At 41.6% G+C, this 20,525-nt stretch overlaps 1 protein-coding gene across 1 annotated transcript in view; it reads left to right on the top strand.

Moving 5' to 3' along the window:
* Positions 1-9,245, top strand: part of DNAJC12 (DnaJ heat shock protein family (Hsp40) member C12) — a 36,876-nt gene extending 27,631 nt beyond the window's left edge. The window contains exons 4-5 of the mRNA XM_056113480.1: positions 2,701-2,905; positions 8,926-9,245. Of these exons, the coding sequence (XP_055969455.1) occupies positions 2,701-2,905; positions 8,926-9,020 (300 nt within the window). The 3' untranslated portion in view covers positions 9,021-9,245. The remainder of the gene's footprint in view (positions 1-2,700; positions 2,906-8,925) is intronic.
* The last annotated feature ends 11,280 nt before the right edge of the window (positions 9,246-20,525 follow it).

Here is a 20,525-nt window from a genome sequence, read left to right as displayed (position 1 = left end):
TTTGACATTGCTCCACTACTATAGAGGTACTGAGAAATAAGCCTTGTGAGCTCCAAAGTGAGTGATCTAATGTGCCACAGCAAACAGGCTGTTCAGTATTTCACTTATGATGGTCCTTTGGTTGGACTGCAAAATGTGATGCATTTCTGTATCTGAGGACAGATAGCTTGGATTTTTCTCCACATATATTTTTAATTGGGATCGGCAGCTGTGGGGGTCTTATAATACTTTATTCTGGTTTACTCATATATGGGTGAGAAGGCTACAGTCTCAGATAGCTTTTCACTGGGAGCTTTCAAAGCATTTACTGGGGTGAGTCATCAGTCCTTACCACCTAAGGCTGACTGCTGGCACTTTTATTCTAAGAGAGAAATACTGAGGCATAGAGTCCCAGGTAGGCCCAATAGCTGGCTTCTGAGGTTTAGAGCTGACATTCTCTATGTCTTGGCCCTGAATTCTTGAATTTTTTTTTTTAAATTCTTGAATTTCTGACTCTGTTTTTCACTATCTTTTCCTTTAGCAAGAAAGCCAGTCTTGTCTTAGCATGGAATACAAAACAAAACAAAAAAACCGAAGAAAGGAACAACCAAAACAGTAACAACAGAAAGGCCCTCCCGTTGATCGTCGATTTGCTCGAGCAGGCCCAGTAACGTCTCCATTGGAGACTTTGTTGTTACTGTGTCTGGCATATTGAATACTCTCGGTAGCTTGCCGGGCTCTCCGAGAGGGGCAGAGGAATCGAACTCGGGTCGGCCATGTTGGCCGCGTGTAAGGCGAACGCCCTACCCGCTGTGCTATCGCTCCAACAACAGAAAAGATCTAGCAAATAAGATTATTTATTCCACACCAGTTGAAACCATGCCCCCTTTAAGGAACTGAGATTTGAGATTTTAATTTTGAGCTAACACCAACAGTTATTTAATTTTGAATGACAATGACATTTACAATTTAGCAATTGCTTGGGAAGTGGACACGACAACCATCCCCCCCAAGCTTCTTATTGGGATCTGGGGGCTCTGCACTTGGATATCTGGGCAATCATCACTACATCTAATTTATAAAACAGAATTTAAAAATTGTACTTATACAGAATCTTGTTAGAAAATTTAGAAACTATGCCAAAAACCGTAACAACAAGTCTCACAATGGAGATGTTACTGGTGCCCACTTGAGCAAATCAATGAACAATGGGAGGATAGTGACAGTGACAAAGGGAAGCTGCGGATGTGTCTCAGTGGTACAGCACACACTTCCCGTGGATAAGGGCCCACGTCTATGACATAGCACTGTAGCGCTGTCCTCCCATTGTTCATTGATTTGCTCGAGCGGGCACCAGTAACGTCTCCATTGTGAGACTTGTTGTTACTGTTTTTGGCATATCGAATATGCCACTGGGAGCTTGCCAGGGTTTGCTGTGCGGGTGGGATACTCTTGGTAGCTTTCCGGGCTCCCCGAGAGGAATCGAACCCAGGTCGGCCACGTGCAAGGCAAACACCCTACCTGCTGTGCTATTGCTCCAGCCCATTTTTGTAATTATTTGTAATTACAAAATTATACATAATATAATTTTACAAAACATTTAAAAATATTACAAAATGTTATTTTGTGATTAGTTGTAATTTCTGCTTTATGGGGTGTTTTTGGATCTTGGGATGAATTATTTTAAGGAAGAAAATTCAGGATGATCCTATTTTGGGGATTGAGCGTTTTTGTGTGTGTGTGTGGGGAGGGGTGTAGTTGGGAAGGTTTGGGCCATATCCTGTAGTGCGCAGGGCTTGCTCCTGACTCTGTGCTCACGGATCACTCCTGGTAGTGTTTGGGTACCATATATGGTGCCAGAGATCAAACCTGAATTGGCCATGTGCAAGGCAAACATCCTCCCTGGCTTACTATCTCCCCACACTCTGGCTAGAACACATTTTTGATTATTCAACCATGAGTTGAGGGACATTTGGTTGCCTCCTCTTTTTGACTTTGACTATGATTTTTCACTTTGACTGCGAATAGTGCTGCTATGAACAGTTGTGTACATTTTTTTCTTTCAATAGCTGTTTTCAGTACCTTTGGGTAAAAATCGAGAAATGGGATTGCTCAATCATAGCAAGTCTGTAATGTTCTGAGGAAACATTTTACTCTTTGAAGCTTTATGAAGATGGTCCTTTTGCTTTGTACCATGAAATGGATTTTTCTTTATGTATTAGTCTTACAATCAGTGAGAGTGAATCAGTATCTGGTTTAATTTATTAATAGTCTACACCAATGTTTCTCTTCCTTTTTCCTACCAGATGCCTCCCCCTTCTCATCTTGCTTTCTTCCTATGGTCCCCAGCTGAGAAACCCTGTAGAACTGTAGCACTGTCCTCCCATTGTTCATCGATTTGCTCGAGCGGGCCCAGTAACGTCTCCATTGTGAGACTTGTTGTTACTGTTTTTGGCATATTGAATACCTCACAGGTAGCTTGCCAGGCTTTGCCCTGCAGGCGGGATACTCTTGGTAGCTTGCCAGGCTCTCTGAGAGGGGCGGAGGAATCGAATCTGAGTCGGCTGCATGCAGAGCAAACACCTACCCGCTGTGCTATTACTCCAGCCCATTTTACTCTACCATTCCGCTAATGAGCACTATCATAGGTTAGATGTGAGCTTTAAATACAGGAAAGTATATAGTATTTCATACTGTTGGTCTGTTTTTTAATTCATATAGTCAATGCACTGGGCTGTCAGAGGTAAAAAAGATCTTATGCTGGAAGAATCTGACCAGACTCACACCAACAAGATTGAAAATGAAGAATGGAATGAGCAAAGACAAGTCAAGAAAGAGGATCTGAGTGTGAGCACAGAGAAAACGGAGCCAATAGAATCCCAGTCTCTGGAGAAGTCATCATCCTCACAAAATCCAGATTCCCCAAGTAAGTCATGTCATGTTAGCTTGCAGAACAAAGAAGGTTGGAAGTAAAAAGACTTGGCTTATACTGTGTCCTCATCCTTTCCCAGCTGCACCGTCATGGCAACTTTTTCTTGGTTTTGTTTTGGGGCAACACTCAGCAATGCTCAAGGGTTACTTCTGGCTCTGAACTCATGTAATTACTCATGGCAGGGCTTGGGAGATCATGTGGGGTGCTGGGGATCAAACTTGGGTTGACTCTGTGCAAGGCAAATGCCCTATCCTTTGTACTATCACTCCAGCCCCAAATTGTGCCAAATTTAATGATTTGGTTTGGCACTTAAAAGGATTCTTAATGTTGACAAAGAAACCAGAAAATACGTTCCACACAAGGACAATTTTGAGATATTTCTGGGAGTATATTTTCTTCAGTAGTAATTTATTGGGTATTTACTAGATACAGGAATGTTGTTTACATATATTATTTAACATTTATAATTTTTCTTAACATTAATATTGCAGTCATTAATAGATTTAATTCTTATTACAATTTTGTGAGGTTGCTGCTAATATTCTATTTTACAAATGAGATTACTGAAGCTCAGGGGAGTTGAATAATTTTCTTGAGAGTTAATTAAATAATATCAATTCATTTTGTTATTTAAAAAATCTATATTAAAATATTAATGCCTATTCAGTTGTATGTATAGGGAAGGAGTCTGAACTAAAAAATTTTGACTTTAGAAATTGTACTCTTCAGAAGAAAAATTGTATTCTAAGTCACTGTACTTTCCTGAGAAGATACTTACTGTAAATTACTCTGTGGACATTCTCCATTATGTACAGATCTGTCAAAACACGGTATATGGAGGTTAAACACTTGAGGGTTTTGGGGAACCCATTTCCACTGTCCTTGGGAATATTCTTGGCTCTGTGCTCAGGGGTCATAATCCTGGCAGTGCTTGGGTGACCAGATGCAGCACTAGTATTTGAATAGGATCAGCTGCACATAAGGCAAATACCCTAGTCCTTGTACTATCTCTTCAGCCCTCAGTTAAACCTTTTACTTAACCTTTATGAATTCACATTCTAGTTCTATTTATTGTCTTTATTGCTTCATCAAAGTTACTTAACTTCTCTAGAGCTCAGTTTCCTTGTCTATGAAATACAGATCATAACTATCTTTTCTCATGGAGTATCATGAGAATTAAACATTCAAAATACTTAGTATAGACTTGCTAAGCTCAAGTTAATTGTTAGTTATTACTGCCATTTCTTTGTCTCTCTAGCTATCCCACTGTGCTTACACACACACACACACACATACACACACACTGTAACCATCCTTCAAATTCCTATTTGAATCTCAGTGTTTGACATAATACCCCATTAAAATCTAGCCTTTAAGCAGAAAGTTCCTGAACATCTGTGAATATTTATTTTTATTCGCATATTTTTAAATTTTGTTTTCGGGTCACACCTGGTGGTCCTCAGAGCTTACTCCTGGCACTGAGCTCTGGGATTATTCCTGATGGGACTCTTGGGTCATATGGGGTTCCCGGGATCAAACCCAGGTCAGCTGCATGCAAGACAAGTGTCTGCCCTCTGTAGTATCTCTCCAGCCCCTGTGAATCTTATTTTTTAAAAAGAAGAGAATCAGATGCTTTGTGCTGAACTGTAATCTTCCTAAGAAATGGTCACTTCAAATCTCTCTGGGAAGGGGCTGGAGTGATAGCACAGCGGGTAGGGCGTTTGCCTTGCACACAGCCGACCCAGGTTTGATTCCCAGCATCCCATATGGTCCCCTGAGCATCACCAGGGGTAATTACTGAGAGCAGAGCCAGGAGTAACCCCTGTGCATCGCCAGGTGTGACCCTCCCCCCAAAAAATATCTCTGGAAAGAATTTTTGTGATTTATGTGTGTTCATTACTTGTTGGGAATGAAGAATTTTAGTTTGTTTTAGTAATGTTGGTTACTCAAGAGATTTTTTTCTCGAACCAGCAGGGTGTTGCATCATTCTCATAATTGGAAATAGTTATAACACACTGATCAAAGCAGAAGCCGGGATTTCAGAAAAGCCGTGTTTTAAGCAAACACGAGCATGCAAATACTCCCCCTACTCCCAGTCACACACACAGGCAAACAAGCAAAAGTTTCTCCATTCAGCTCTGAAATGTTTATCCCAGAGCTTTCTGAATGCTGGAATCCTCTGAAATTTTGTATCGCAGAGTCAGAGCTAGTCTGAGTTTATCAGGTCTGGGGGAAGTTGACAGTTCAGGGTTTCAGGCATAACCTGAGAAAGTACTTGAATCCCTCTTACAAGATTCTGGAAAGGACAAGGATGCAGCCTTGTGGTAGAATATTTGCCTTGCATGTGTTTGATCCCTGGGTTTGATCCCTGCCACTGCCAACCACCACACACACAAACACATGCGTGCGCACACACACACGCACACACACACACACACACACACACACACTCACACACCAGCCCCACATGACTACAACATGCACTCTCTCTCTCCCTCTCTCTCTGAAGCAAGAAAAGTTTTACTGAAAGAAATTTAAGCAATGAAGTGTAAGGGGAAAGAAGAGAAAAACATACATGTACAAAAAGAAGAGAAAAATATACATGTACAAAAGAGAACATAATTTTCTCCAGAGTGGAAAGTTGCTGATAAAATGCTCTTTAAAAATAAGTAATTCACAGTAAGGAAGCCAAAAACAAAGCAAAAAAGAGGTATTCAAACAACCAAACTCCCAAAGCACTGTGAACTTGCAACTCATAAATGAAAAATTTGGGGACCAGAGCGATAGTACAGTGGGTAGGGCACTTGCCTTGCACGTGGCTAACCTGGGTTGAATCCTCAGCACCTCATACGGTTTCCAGAGCCCTACCAGGAATGAGCCCTCAGTGCAGAGCTCTGAGCACCGCCGGGGAGGGCATCAAAACAAAAACACACAAAAAATTAAACTTAAAAAAAATTATTTATTTGTTTGTTTTGGGGAGCTCCTGGTTCTGTGCTCAGAGATCACTCCTGGCAGGACTTGGGGAACCATATGGGTTGGCAGGGATCAAATCGTTTCTGGCCATGGAGCCTGGCTAGCAGCACATGAGCAGGTGCAGTGAGCCAGGGAGCAAAGACTTGTGGGTATGGCCATCAGACGGTGTTTGGGAATGGAAAGCTACATCCTCTGGTCCTTCTCCGTAGGTGGAATAATTCCGAGGAGATTTTATGTTGTTTCCCAGGGTTCCCCAGTGGGATTCAGTGCCAGGTGTCTAGGATAGGTCTTGCCCGATACATTTTATTTGATGGGGGTGCTCCCAAATGATGCTCAGGAGGTCTAAGTTGTATGTGTGTGTGGGGGGGAGGGAGGGCACTGACAGTTCCTGGCCAATCAAATAGTAGGTTCAGCACAAGGGCCCAGGGATGTAGTTTTGCTCTGGCGCTATAGTGCTACAGATACTTTCGTTGCCTCAGTGGTGCTAGTGGTCTCCAGGGCCACACCCAGCAGTGCTCAGGGGGCTTCATGGTTGCGCCCAGAGGGACTGTGTGAGGGACTGTGTGATGCTGAGAATCAAAAGGGGTTGTACCTTTATACCTTTGTACCTTTGTACTGTTGTATCTTTTGATTTCATTCCTTCCTTTCAATTTAGTTTTGACTTCGTTCCTTCTCTTCCCTACAATACTCCAGGGATCTGCTTCCCAAATTGGCCACTTTCTTGCTTGGGGAGTTGATTTCTAGGCAATGCAAACTGGAAAAGATTTTAACAAAGACACAGACAAGGCTTGAGAGACAGCACAGAGGCTGTGAAGCCTTGCATGTGGGAGGTTCACATTTGGTCCCTGGCACTGCATGTTACCCTGAGCACTGACTGGGTGTGGTCCCCAAACGAAAACCAACAACCATTTGCTGTTTTCCTGAGATAGACCACTGTCAACTATTATGCCTATGTTTTTAATGACTAGATATTTAGATAATACTTAAGAGTCAACAAAAGTATATTTTATGTATGTATCCTGCTTTTTCATTAGCAAGTTTATGAGCATAATAAATTATTATCTGTGCACAAATATTCCAAGGATAACTTAACCTATAAGTGTAATTCCTTATATGCCAAGCTTAATTTTTTTTTACATAAATACTTAGGTTACTAATGAATTCAGGAATGAGAGCATAATATCTACATTCTTTTCTAGCTACCTGTCACTTAGCATTGTTATGAGAAGTTTTCTATTTCTGAAAACAAAAATATTGGTACTGATAGTAACAGATTTTCACCAATTTTCTATTTCTGAAGAGTTAATTTTTTGATGTTTTTGGACATTTGGTATCATGATAGACTCCTTATAGTAAAATCTGTGAGCACATCCTTGCTTTTTTGTTTAGGATAAATTTTTATAAGTAGATGACTGGGTTAAAGGTCTATACATTTTCGGGGGGATGGTGCTGCCAGCAGGTCAATCTGTACCTGTGAGGCGAGTGCAACAGCAGCCTGGTGGCACCTTCAGACTTCCAGATACCCCAAAATTGCTGCTGTGCCTTTGGCCAGACCCCAAAAACTTGGGGCAAAGTTTACCAAGAAAGTAAACGGCCAAAAGTTAGGTATGTGGGAGACACACCCACAAACCACCTCCAGCTCAGCTATATATAGTTATAATTGGAGGCATGGTCTCTCTGGTTCCTGATTGAACTGCTTAATGGCCATGATCCCAGAGACTCAGAAAAAAATCTCGGAACCCAGTGGCTTTTGGCAGAAATGCGTCCGGACCCCGCAGTAGGTTACTGTCGCCCCGGGCCATTCCAGGGGGGAAGGGTGCTGTCCCTCCGCCTGCTCCCCCTAGGTGGCTTGGTGGCTGCCATCCTCCAGAGGCCATTGTACAGTCAGGTTTGGGCCTTCAGTGATGAGACACTTGGGGCCTCATGGGATGGGGGTGGAACCGGCCTTTACCTCCTTGTCCCAACAAGACCCCGAGTCGCTGCCCACAAACGGCCTTTCTGGCTCCTGCTTAATGGCCATGATCTAAGAAACTCAGGAACAAATATCGGAACCCAGCAGGTTTTGGTAGAAATCCCTCCAGATTTAATTGTTAAAATTTTGGAATTTCAAAATCACGTGGCCACTACTGCAGCCATGCGACATCATATATTATTCATAACCAGCAATAGAAGACAAATTGTCTACTGTTGCCTTTTCAGCAGATCTGAGTGTTGGGGCAAAATCCCAAATAATAATGGTGGGTCTGGTGTCAAAATATTGAATGTAATCAAAGTAGAGAGAGAGTAATGTGGAAATCATCTGTCCCACAGGTAGGAGGAGGGTGTGGCATGGGGATATACCGGGGGAAAGGGCACTGGTGAAGGCATGGGTGTTTCATTGTATGACTGAGACTTAAACCCAAAAGCTTTGTAACTGCTCTCATGGTGATTAAATAAATAAAATTATAAAAAAATGAAAAAAAAGTAAGGTGGAATTCATGCCCAATTCAATCAGCTAAATAAATAGCAGTACTCTTACATAGAAAAAAAAGGTTTATACATTTTAATGAGTTTGATAAATATTACCACGTTGTCTGCCAGAACAGATTTGCCAATTTACACTTCTTTCAGTAGAAAAGCAAAATGACCTTTTCTCTAGTTTTCAAGAAAGTTGATTATTGGATTAAAAAAATTACTATTGTAGAACAAATAATTTGTATTTCCAGGCATCCCTTTACCATTGACCTTTTACTTTTGGCAGCTGTTTAAGATTTGCGATTTTTTTTCACAGGTGAATTGTCAAAATTCCCACCTCCCCAACCATCTATAAATTTTGTATTATTATTGAGCATTTTAACGTGTGTGTGTGTGGGTCCTCTCATTCATATTAAATTGGAATTCATGTTCTTAAGAATTTAGTCAATCTATTTCTATAAGATATTATTTATGTAAATTTCAGTTATTGCACTGAAATCTTATAACCATAGTGCTTCACTATTTTAAGCTTGGCTTTTTTCTTTTCCCACCATTGATGTGAAACTCTTCTCTTTTCTCTTCTAAAGGCTTTTCGGATGTGAATTGCTGGCATCTTCGCTTCCGTTGGTCTGGGGATGCTCCCTCAGAGCTCCTAAGAAAATTCAGAAACTACGAAATATGAACTGTCCTTGCTTCATAGGAAAGAAAAACAACAAGACCATCTCCTGTGCTAACCAAAGTCTCTGTTCAAATCTTTAAAATGTCTGTTCATATATAGTGTTTGTCAGTCACTGAGTACAAATTAATCGCACCGAACTTGAACCTATCCTTACACTGGTTTTCAAATGAGGAAAGTTTAGAATAGTTTCTTTCAACATTTGAATAAATGAAGGCTCTTAGACTCAGAGCAGAATCTGTGTTTGTTTTCCTGTGAATGCTATTTACAGAAACCCATTAAAAATCACTCTATGTCTTTAAATGTTTCATAGATATACCATGATGTCTCTTAGTGCTGAATGCATGAAGAATGTTTCCTGACTTTTGTCTTAAAATGAATGTGAAATTACTTGTCAAATTCCATAGAATGAAATAAATAGTCTAATATCCATAATGGGTCTAGAGTTCAACTGAATTTAAAAAACAATTTGAATAAGTATTTATCATTTATTCTCTAGTTTTAATAATGATTGTGCATTTGAGAGGTTGTAATATATTTGAGGAAATCTATCTTACAAGATTTCTCTTGTAATATAGTCAGTGAAAAAAATACAAATTACATTCTATTGCTTTTAGGCAACATACCCTTTTTAGATTGAATTATTTATGGGCATGTGCAGCCTATAGTTATTATTTAGTTTGTAGACAATGAAAAATTAATATGGAAAATGTTCTGTAGAGCAGAGGTTTTTTGGTGACAGTTTTCACTAGTCTGTAGCAAAATGAGAAAAACTACATGATCCCCACAGCACCACTGACTGTCACATCCAATGCAACAGATAAAGAAAAAAGAAATGAAGGAAATGCATTTATTTTATTAAATGGTATAATAACAGGCTTGATTAATATGATATCCTATAACAAAGCATCACAGATCTGATGGCCTATACATTTATCACAATTCTGCAGGCAAGACATTAAAGATCCTCAGAGTGTCTGCAGGTTTGGTTTCTTTGGAGGATTTGTTTCTTGGCTTTCTCAAAAACAGATAGACAAAGACCTGGCTGCCTCCTTAGTGTCTTCACTTGCTCTTTCTCTGTGCACATGTATCTCTGGTGTTTCTACTTCCTTGCACAAGGATATCAGATATACTGGATTAGGACCCTACCAGCAAAACCTCCTTTTGACTTATTCACATTTAAATAAAGGTCTTATTTCTAATGAAGGTACTGGAGGTTGGGACTTAAATATAGGTGAACTTATAGAAAACACAATTTAGTTCATAAAAAGATGAAAAAAGAAATTTTCTAAAAACTGTAACCCTGCAGTCATTCTGTTGACTTTATTTGAATCTTTACTGCTTTGTTAAATTCTAAACCAGGGACAGCCATGGAGAAAATTCTTTTCTTTTTGTCTGGATCATACCCAGTGGTGCTGGGAATTGAACACAAGTCTCCTGTATGAAAGTCATGTACTTCAGCCCACTGAGCTCTCTGTCCTGCTCTAGACAATTATTCTTACAATATTTAAGCACTTCGGTAAAATGCTATTTGACAAGTTATCATATGGGAAAATTTGAAACAGAGAACTAATGGCAAAAAATACATTATGTCCAGTTGATGACACGAGCTTTGGATTACAATGGCCTGCCATAAGGATAGGTATAGTCAAATTAAAAAATTCTGGGATAGGTATAGTCAAATTTAAAAATTCTTGGTTGAATAAGTGAGACCTTTGTTCTGAGAATCAGGGTTTTAATTTGTTCTTTTTACAGACTGTCTAATTTATGGCACTAAATGACTATAATGACTTGTTAAAGGGGAAAATATTCCCCCTTAACATTCCCAAGATCCACCTTGCTTTTGTTACAGACACATTTCCCAATTGTAGGTAAGATTGGACATTAACTATTGTTTACTTTTCTCTCCCATGGTACCTGAAATCGCTAAATAAGAAATGAAGAATAGCTCCTCTTGTTGGGGGTTTAGAATGTGATGCCATGCTTATGCGAAGCACACTGTATACTATACCTGAATATCAACTTAGTTGAAGATATCTTTATTTTCATTTTTATTTTATTTTTTATTTTTATTTTTCATCTTTATTTTATTTTATTTTTATTTTTATTTTTCATCTTTATTTTTCTTTTCAAAGGGAAAGAACTGTGCTTCGATAATCTTTCTTTTTATTTTAATTAATTAATTAATTAATTTTTGTTTTTGGGTCACCCCCAGTTGTGCTCAGGACTTACTCCTGACTCTGTGCCCAGGGATCGCCCCAGGTGATGTTCAGAGGACCATCTGAGATGTCAGGGATTGAACCTGGGTTACCCACATTAGAGGCAAGTGCCTACTGTACTATACTGCTTTGACCTTTATGGTTTTTCTTTTTCTTTGAATTAAAAGTCTGGGGAAGACTGGAGAGATAGTACAGGGATATGGTATTTGCCTTGTATGTGGTTGATACTGGCTCGTTGCCCAGCACCACATATGATCCCCTGAGTACTACCAGGAGTGACCCCTGAGCACAGAGCCAAGAGTAAGCATGTCAGGGTGTACCCATGAAAGGGTAAAACTGGACAACACGGTTTTAATGATTATTTTAAATTTCCCAATGTAGTCAATACAATTTTACCTAAGTAGAATAGCACCTTTTCAAAGCCATTTATTTTAGTCTGTGGCACAACTTCCTAGCAGAGCAAACACTATGAAATTATCATTATACCTAAAGGTTCTTAAACTCTTAATTCAGCCTTAAATGCTAATGATGATTAGTTTTTCTCATACTGAGTATGGAAACAATGAAGTACCTATTTCCTTTTTTGTTTTGTTTTGTTTTGGGACCACACCTAGAGGTGCTCAGGTCTTACATCTGGCTCTGAACTCAGGGGCTTGGTGGACCCTATGGGAAGCCAAGATTCAAATCAGGGTTGGCCACATGCAAAGCAAGTGCCTTACCACTGTGCTGTCTTTCCTGCCCATAGGACTGCACTCTTTATATTTGTATTTTTACTTTAGTTTCCCCGTTCCCTTCCCCTTCTTTGTTTTTGGTTATCGTTGCAATCTCCTGGGATGGCACATGGCTGGTTTTGGTGCTTCCATAAATTCTGTGGCCTACTGTTCTCTGGGTATTATGCCAAGATTACTTTGCTGGTCATGGTGCTTACACATTTTCCATTGCAGTGATCACTAGGGGGTGCACACACCTGGCTGTGTAAACACTGTTGTGGTGCTGGGACCATAATTGGTACATGCGGGCATCCTCTAGGCCTTGGTACCAGATTCTTTGTGTGACTGTGTGTGTTGGGGGGAGGGGTTGTTTCACAGCTGGTGATGCTCAGGGGTTAGTCCTGGTGGTACTCTGGGGGAATATATGGGATGTCGGATCAAATCCATGTTGAGCACATCAAAAACAAGTGTCTTACCCACTGCACTATTGCTCCAGGCTCAGTACTAGATTTTTTTTTTTGGCTTTTAGTGTCACATCCAGCAATGTTCAGGGGTTATTCCCGGCTCCTCTGCACTCAGGAATTACTCCTGGCGGTGCTCAGAGGACCATATGGGATGCCAGGGATTGAACCCGGGTCGGCCACTGCAAGGCAAATGCCCTACCCACTGTACCATCACTCCAGCCCTGAGTACCAGATTCTTAAGCAAACGACAAATACAATTTGGCAGGTTTCAGAAATCACAGAGTCATTGGAAGCATTGGAAAATTCAGGAACTAGTGCTTGTACTCTGGGATTCTTGTCTTGAGTCTTTTTCACATTAGGCTAGCTTTTGTTGAGTCATTCAGTCAACAGTGTTCGTAAAATGATGTATCCAGCATCTTTCCTAACTTCTAATTCCAGAGTGTTCCTGAGACATAAAACAATCATGCCAGCAGAGTCTACGTTTCGTTGGTATCTTCCCCAGAAACCAGAAGAGAGCAGGCCTTTTCTCCAGTGCCATAGCTTCTTGCCTTCTGGTTGTCTCGAGATGATGAAAGACAATGCTGAAATATTTTTGCTTTTAAGTAAGGGACAACTGTGGAAAACCTAGGCAGAGTTCATAATTTCTTATGATCCCAAATAGCTTTCAGTCCCAATGTACATTTTTTCCTGCCTGTCAGAAATATGTCTCCTGATGAGCAAATTAGAAACAAAAAATTGCAGATATTTCTTGCAAAGAGAAAGCAGGATAAGGGGAAGGAAGATAAGGTTGTTTTCCTGCTTATGAATTTTCATATCTTTTCTGAGCACAGATCTGATGGTGGTTACAAGATCAATCACAGCAGCAAGTGTTGATGACTAATGTAGTTATTGAGAGGGGTCTTTAATTTCCTGGAGACAAACACCATTACCCACCACCTCCATATCACAGACAAAAGAGATGCCAGGACGGCTGGGGAGTCAGTGATGGAAGAAATTGTAAAACTGATGCAATTACTGAGAAAATGATGAAATGCCTCACAATGAAAGGCTTCAATTCCCTTCAATTTCAGCTTCTGCGATATGCATCAGTGTGGCTGTGTCTTCAGTATTATTACTTCTCAGCTCTTTGTTGTCACTTAAGCTCCAATGGGGGAGAATATTTCGCACCAGGCAGCTCACTCTCATCCATTCTCCTTCCACTCTGGCTCTTTCATTTCTTCCAGTGGTTTTTTTTTAATTTTGTGATTTCTTTTATTAATTAGATGCCGAGAGCAAATGTTTTCACTGTGGAATCTAGGTTAGGTGGATGGGGCTTTAGCTCTTTTTCTGGTTCTGACTTGCTGTGAAACATAAGGCAGATTGCGCAAACGCTCTGATCCAGTTCCTTCTCTCTGAGGCTGGACACGTTCTTCCCTTAGTAGAACCCAGGATCATGGCGGGAACCAGGTCTAGAGGTGGCCTGTGTAGGGTGTCAGGTGGGAGCTGATGAGGAGTGTATAAGCAAAAAGTGGGAGGTGGTGAGGACAAGAGAGAGGAGCAAGAGACTGTGTCTCTCCATCTTTCTAATAACTTCCTTTCACGCCATTCTTTTAAGTAAACGGGCAGCGATAGAAAGAGAAAGATAGGAATATCTTATACATCAGCCCAAACACCTCAAGTATCTTTTTTCATATTCAGCTGAGGCTGATGCCGCTCTTGATAGCACCTCACCTATGAAGATAACCGTGATTTGTCTTTAGAGAACATTTCATGTATTAATCTTTCCAAAGCACTCTCATGTGTTTTGTTCGAACCTCTCAACTAACTTCCTTTTCCTGAAGAATTAGTAACTTTTGTTACATTCTGAAAACACAGTAGAATATAGAAAACAGATAATCCCTCTCCCCCAAACCATTAGTATTGCACTTTGGAATTCCTCTGGGGAACATGAAAACTTCGATGTCTGGGTCCCATCCCAGAGGCTTTAATTTTTGGTCACATTGGCAATCACAAAGATTTTTGAATTTCACAACTGTGGCTAACTTTGATGTGCAACTCAAGTTGAAGACAGTGGTGGGCAAAAGAAATACAGGGTTAGAAGTGAAACAGTCGGGGCTGGAGTGATAGCACAGCGGGTAGGGTAGTTGCCTTGCATGGGGCCAACCCGAGTTCAATTTCCAGAATCCCATATGGTCCCCCGAGCATGGCGTGCAAAGCCAGGAATAATCCCTGTGCATCGGTGGGTGTGACCCAAAAAGCAAAAAAACAAGTGAAACAGTTAATGTCTTGGAAATACATAAAGGCATTCAGAGCTCCCATTTTGTGCCTCCAGTTATGTCCAGGGGTCTCCCTGTCACCCCAAAGTTGCTCTGTATGGATCCAGACATGCCTAGGAGCCTGCCCATTTTCCGTGAAGGCTCTCAGAAGCTGCTCAGTGCACAAGCCTCTGTGGCTCCACCGCTTCCAGCCTGGCACCGAGCACCTGCATCGGGAACAAAGGACGCGGCTGCCTGCAATCTCACTCCTCCCAAGCTGCTTTTATTTGTGTGTGGGGGAAGGATTGGGCTACACCTGGCAGTACTCAGGGGCTACTCATGCTCTGGGCTCAGGGCTCATGTGTGCTCTGGGGACTACGTGTGATGCTGAGGATGGTACCAAACTTTGAAGCTTCCCAGCAGCTATCTGCTTTTTAACCCTTTTTAATCACAGGGAAACCTCCTCAAAGCCCGACCGGGTACAGTAACAGGCCCAGTCTCTGTCAGACTGTCCTTCTCTTTAAGAATTTTTTTCTCCCCCACCTACAGGAAAGGTTACAGGACAGGTGCTGTTGTGCCCGAGTTTCAGATCCCCAACTTGGAGAGACCAAGGCCACACATGACAACGCAGAAGCAAGGTAAAAGGTAAAGGTAAAGGCCCTCCCGTTGATCGTCGATTTGCTCGAGCGGGCCCAGTAACGTCTCCATTGGAGACTTTGTTGTTACTGTGTCTGGCATATCGAATACTCTCGGTAGCTTGCTGGGCTCTCCGAGAGGGGCGGAGGAATCGAAATCGGGTCGGCCATGTTGGCCGCTTGTAAGGCGAACGCCCTACCCACTGTGCTATGCCAGACACAGTAACAACAAAGTCTCCAATGGAGACGTTACTGGGCCCGCTCGAGCAAACGCAGAAGCAAAGGAACTTGATTACTAGCCCGAGTCAGTGCTAGCTTGAGCTAGGGTCCAAGTCTCATCCAACGCAATGGAGTCTAGACAAGGACTCCAACTCCAAATCACAAGAAGCTTATATAGGGTTCAGAGTTAAGAAACAATTTACATACTGGTCTATTTTTAGCGATTGCTCCAGCCGGGGAGCGATAGCACAACAGGTAGGGTGTTTGCCTTGCACGCAGCCGAAGAGGCCGTCCTGAGTTCAATTCATCCGCCCTCTCGGAGAGCCCGGCAAGCTACCGAGAGGATCTCGCCCCCACGGCAAAGCCTGGCAAGCTCCCCATGACGTATTCGATATGCCAAACACAGTAACAACAAGTCTCACGATGGAGACGTTACTGGGCCCGCTTGAGCAAAAATTGATGAATAACGGGAGGACAGTGCTACAGTACTATTTTTAGCATTGGCCCTGTTACAATGGTGGTCAGCAATTAGGTAATGGTTAGTAACAGTTTCTAAAGAGGGTACAGTGACCCCTCATGACCGGTCAGACCCAACTGCCCAAATCCTTGTCTTGGCAGATGACTCAACTTGGAGTTTACAAGAAACTGTAAGTCCTGCTCCAGGGAAACAGAAACTGAGGCCTAGCTGAGACTTAATGTTAGCTGCAGCTTGTCATGGCATCGGTTTTGCCCTCACAGTACATCTGGGACAGAGGGGTCAAAAAATCTTGGATTTGTGTGTGTGGACGGGCGGGGGGGGGGGGGGGGGGGCGGGGCTGAGGCCTGGCTAAAATGCTGCTTTAGAAACTCTATCAATAGAAATGTGGTGTGAAAATGTTTAGAAATCAAGTTCACACGAAGGTAGACCCGGGAAGTTGTTCACCAAATAAAACGGAAAGAGAAATTATTAGCTAGGAGGCCCTGGTCAAGTCCACTACTTTTCTTTATGTAAATGAAAAAAGGGAACCCTAATTCACTGCTAGTGCAATGTATGTTAGTTTAGCCTGTATGGGATAAAAGTCTACCATATGATCCTGCAAATCCACTCCTAGGTGTCTATGCCAAGAACACAAAAACAGAAAGCTGAAAAGAGGATGTACACCTGTGTTCAATGCAATATTGTTTACAATAACCAAGATCTGTAAACAACCCAAGTGTACAAGAACATACGAGTGGATAAAGAAATGGTTATATTTATAGTGGAATACTACTCCGCTATTAGAAAAGACCAAGTCTTGTCTTTTACTAGAAATATAAGTATGGACTATTACATTATTCCTAAATCTGGGAGTTTAGATACTGTGATAACCCAGAAAAAAGGCTTGAAGGCCAGAGAACTGAAATTCAAACTATTCAGTTCAGCCTTGCCAAGGTCAGTTGTTTGCCTTGGGTATATCTTTCTTTCCTGATGCTAAATACTAACTATTTTTGACTATTTTTGATCTCATGATTCTTCTTCTTTTGTTCCCTTTTCATTCATTCCTTCTAAGTTTTCTTTCATTCAATAAGCATTTGTTGAGTGGTCTCCACATGCCAGGCACTGTGCGAGGGTCTCAGGAGGCACAGATTAATGCTATTGTTCCCCTCAAGTCTTTTAGTGGGAGATATGGACACGAGTGCAGGTACTGATGGTGTAATTTGGAGAAGTGGTTTAGCAGAGCACTTTGTCTGGCCAAAGCCCAGATGGACGTAAATAAGGGACTAAGTCAGCCTTAAGAGGAGAGATTCGGAGAGGATTCATACATGTGTGGATATTTGAGCTATCTTTTGTAGAATATAAAATTCCTTAGGCTGAAGGGCTTGAATAAGAGTGAGAGTAGTATTTTTAGTGAAAAGAACAGCTTGAAGATTTGACTACACTTAGTGTACTTGGGAGGAAAATTTTTTTGTAGCTTATGTATAGTGTGTATAGTGATTTATCGGATCCCTGATTTATTTTTTTCAGTAAATGGAAGTATAATAACAATATGACATATTCATTTAGGTATATACAAAAGAATTTGATATTTATATAGGTGGTAAGATGATCACTTCTGTAATCACCTAAAATATAATTAGGTATTTTTCCTCCAAATAAATCTGGAGGAAGACAAATATCTAATGATCTCCCTCTCTGTAGGATATAGAGAAACCAAGCAAGGGAAGAGGGAAAGCCAAACGGAACCAAATCCTTGGACTTTGCAGAATGGAGAGTGCAGAGCAGGAGGGGGAGGGGTACAAAAGCGGGGTGGGGCTCAGTGGGTTACGGGGAGGGTACTGGTGGTGGCTATGGTGCAGTGACATATTTAGAAGTATAACCCGAACACAGTTGGGTGAACCCATGCTGCCTCAATAATCTTTTGTCCCCCTTTGGGCTTAGCCCTTTGATGATCGACTCTCTAAGCCAATTTTAATATAGCAATGCGGTCTTATTAACGAGAGTCATCTTGCCATCTGTTACAGCATTGTCTTATTTTATAACTTGAAGCTTAGGTGTTTTGATCTCCTTTACTCATTTTGTCCACTCCCTATTCCCTCCCTCTGAGAATCACTAATCTGGAGCAAGCTTGGAAGAGAGAGAAGGCAGGAGACAAGGAAGAATCGAGGAGTGACTCAGGTCTAGGAGGCACAGGACTATGGTGAGCCAAGACTGAGGCAGGAGGAGGAGGAGGCTCAAACAGAGGATGCCCAACAGATTAGATTACACGGGTCTCTATACATTTAAATATATTTAGATTATATTTAATCTTATTTTTAACCATAAGAAAGCACCATGTCTTGCCATTTACAACTATATGTTAAGTGAAAAGTAAGCTGGACAGAGACAAATCCAACGTGCTCGCATATGTGGAACTCACAAAATTTGGCTCATAGAAAGAGCATAGAAAGATAGTCCAAATGGGCGCTGAAGGTGTGGAAAATGGGTGATGTTGGTCAAAGGGACAAATTCCAGTAATAAGCTGAATAAGTTCCAGGGATCTAAGGTACAGTCTGGTGACTGTGGGCAATACTATTGTATTTTATACTTGGAAATTGCTGAGAGTACAGCTTAAATATTCTCACCACATCCACCAAAATGCAAAACTCCAAGAGGAAATGGTATTTTATGATCTATGAGGTGATGGAGGTGTCAACTAGGTTTTTAAGAACAGTTTAAAAACACCTTGATACTGGTTATGCGTTTGCTACAGTATCCAAAATTGTACAGAGAACAACTGAAGTATTTGTTAAACCTATTTGTTGTGTGTATGTGTGTGTGTGTGTGTGTCTGTGTGTAAAGTTCTGTGCTTTTTTAGTGATAGAGTTAAACTTTACAGGTTATTTCAGAAAGGAAGCAACATAGTGACACAGTACTATGGGTGTATAACAAGGGCTTGGAAGAAGGACTTCCTTTGCTCAAGAAAAAACATCAGAACTGTCGATATGAATGTATAGTGGAAGCCCTAAAGGAAAATGTGTCAGGGAAAGCACTTCAAACATAGGAAGGTGGGTTTCTGCTGTGCGCAGCAAATGCAATCTTTTCTTAGAAGTGATTCCGTTTCAGAAAAAAGACTTCCCCAAAGCAAATTTGTCCTGTGAAAAATGTCCAATCTGATGTCTCGTGAGTTAGTAGAGTGATCTAGCAGAGCTTTTGCATTTTGGTGAAATAGTCTTAGAAAAAATCTGGCTCTGTAAAAGTGATATCTAAGATCTGTTCTCAATTTCTAGGTTTTTCTCAGTAGATGTTCTATTGTCTCTTCAAAATCATCTGAAGTAAAAATATAATCTAAAGTAGGTGTTTCAAAAAATGAAACTTGGTGGAGACTATGAAAAGAAAATGTAAAGACTTTACATCTATGTTCAGACAGACATACATGGGTCTTCTAAAAGAGCCTTCAGATTTGTACACCAGAGTGTCCTTCCTCTGATGGCCACCAGATGACAGCCTTGGGCTAACAATAAGAAAGTGGCCCATCCCCAAAGCATTTGCTACTTGCTGTGATGGTGCCAAGACTCCTGATTTGGTTGTTTCCATTCTTTGGCATTTCTACAGTGTGGCTTGCTATTATCCGTGAACAGACATTTCAAGAATCAGGCCTGAGAGGGATCTGAAAGAAATCTTAAACAATTCAGCAGTAATGTAAGTGGCTCGGGACATTACACTGAGACCAGTGCTGTGAGGGGAAGAAACGCTTTCGTTAACTAAAGAGAGGATGGCTGTGCACATCCAGATGATCTGGAACTTTGTGGTGGGGTGGGGGTGGGGGAACTGACACGGAAACTCAGAGGATCATTGTAGGATGCTAGAAAATAGGGTGTAGAGATGTTCTAACATCAGTAATGCAAGCAAGATCATGAAATGATATTATAAGGAATTGTCTCTGGGTGGCAGCCTCCTGGAGCCTCCCAGCTTCAACAGAAGTGTTTAAGACACCTCTGTTTCACTGACCGGGGTGGAGAGACAGGACAGTGGGTAAGGAGCTTGTCTTGTACGCGACAAGTCCTGATTCAATCTCTGGCACTGCACACGGTTGCTAGAGCACTGCCTGAGCACATAGTCAGAAGTAAGCCCTAAGCACAGCCTCTCTACCCAGTTCTGGTCTTATTCCTACAGCCTCTTCCACACTGATGTCTTTGGAGAATGGGCCGAGAAGGCACCATGACTGGATTTTCCCATATCCCTCTTTCGTGGTTCCAGCTTTATTTTGGCCTTGTACACGGAATAGTCTTTGTTCCAACATAGCTCCTATGCTGAGGATCGATACTAATGCTTCACAAACGGATCCGCAAACACTCCCACCATCTCAGTCCCTGTATGTCGATTACAGGAGATGACTCATTGGCTAGAGCATGGGCCTTGCAAGCATAAGGTTGTATGTTTGATCCCTGGTACTGCCTCCACTGTCTGATCCTGGCAGCTCTGCCACCCATGACTCCTGGTCCTGCAAGCCATTCTGCAGCAGGGGAGGGGGGGACGGGGGGAGCTACTGCAATCAGCTGTGTGCAAGCACCACAATTAGCGGGCACAAAGC

This window comes from Sorex fumeus, unplaced genomic scaffold, assembly GCF_029834395.1.
Source record: "Sorex fumeus unplaced genomic scaffold, SorFum_2.1 ptg000020l, whole genome shotgun sequence".
Classification (NCBI taxonomy): Eukaryota; Metazoa; Chordata; class Mammalia; order Eulipotyphla; family Soricidae; genus Sorex; species Sorex fumeus.
This window is presented reverse-complemented; position numbering and strand designations above follow the sequence as displayed.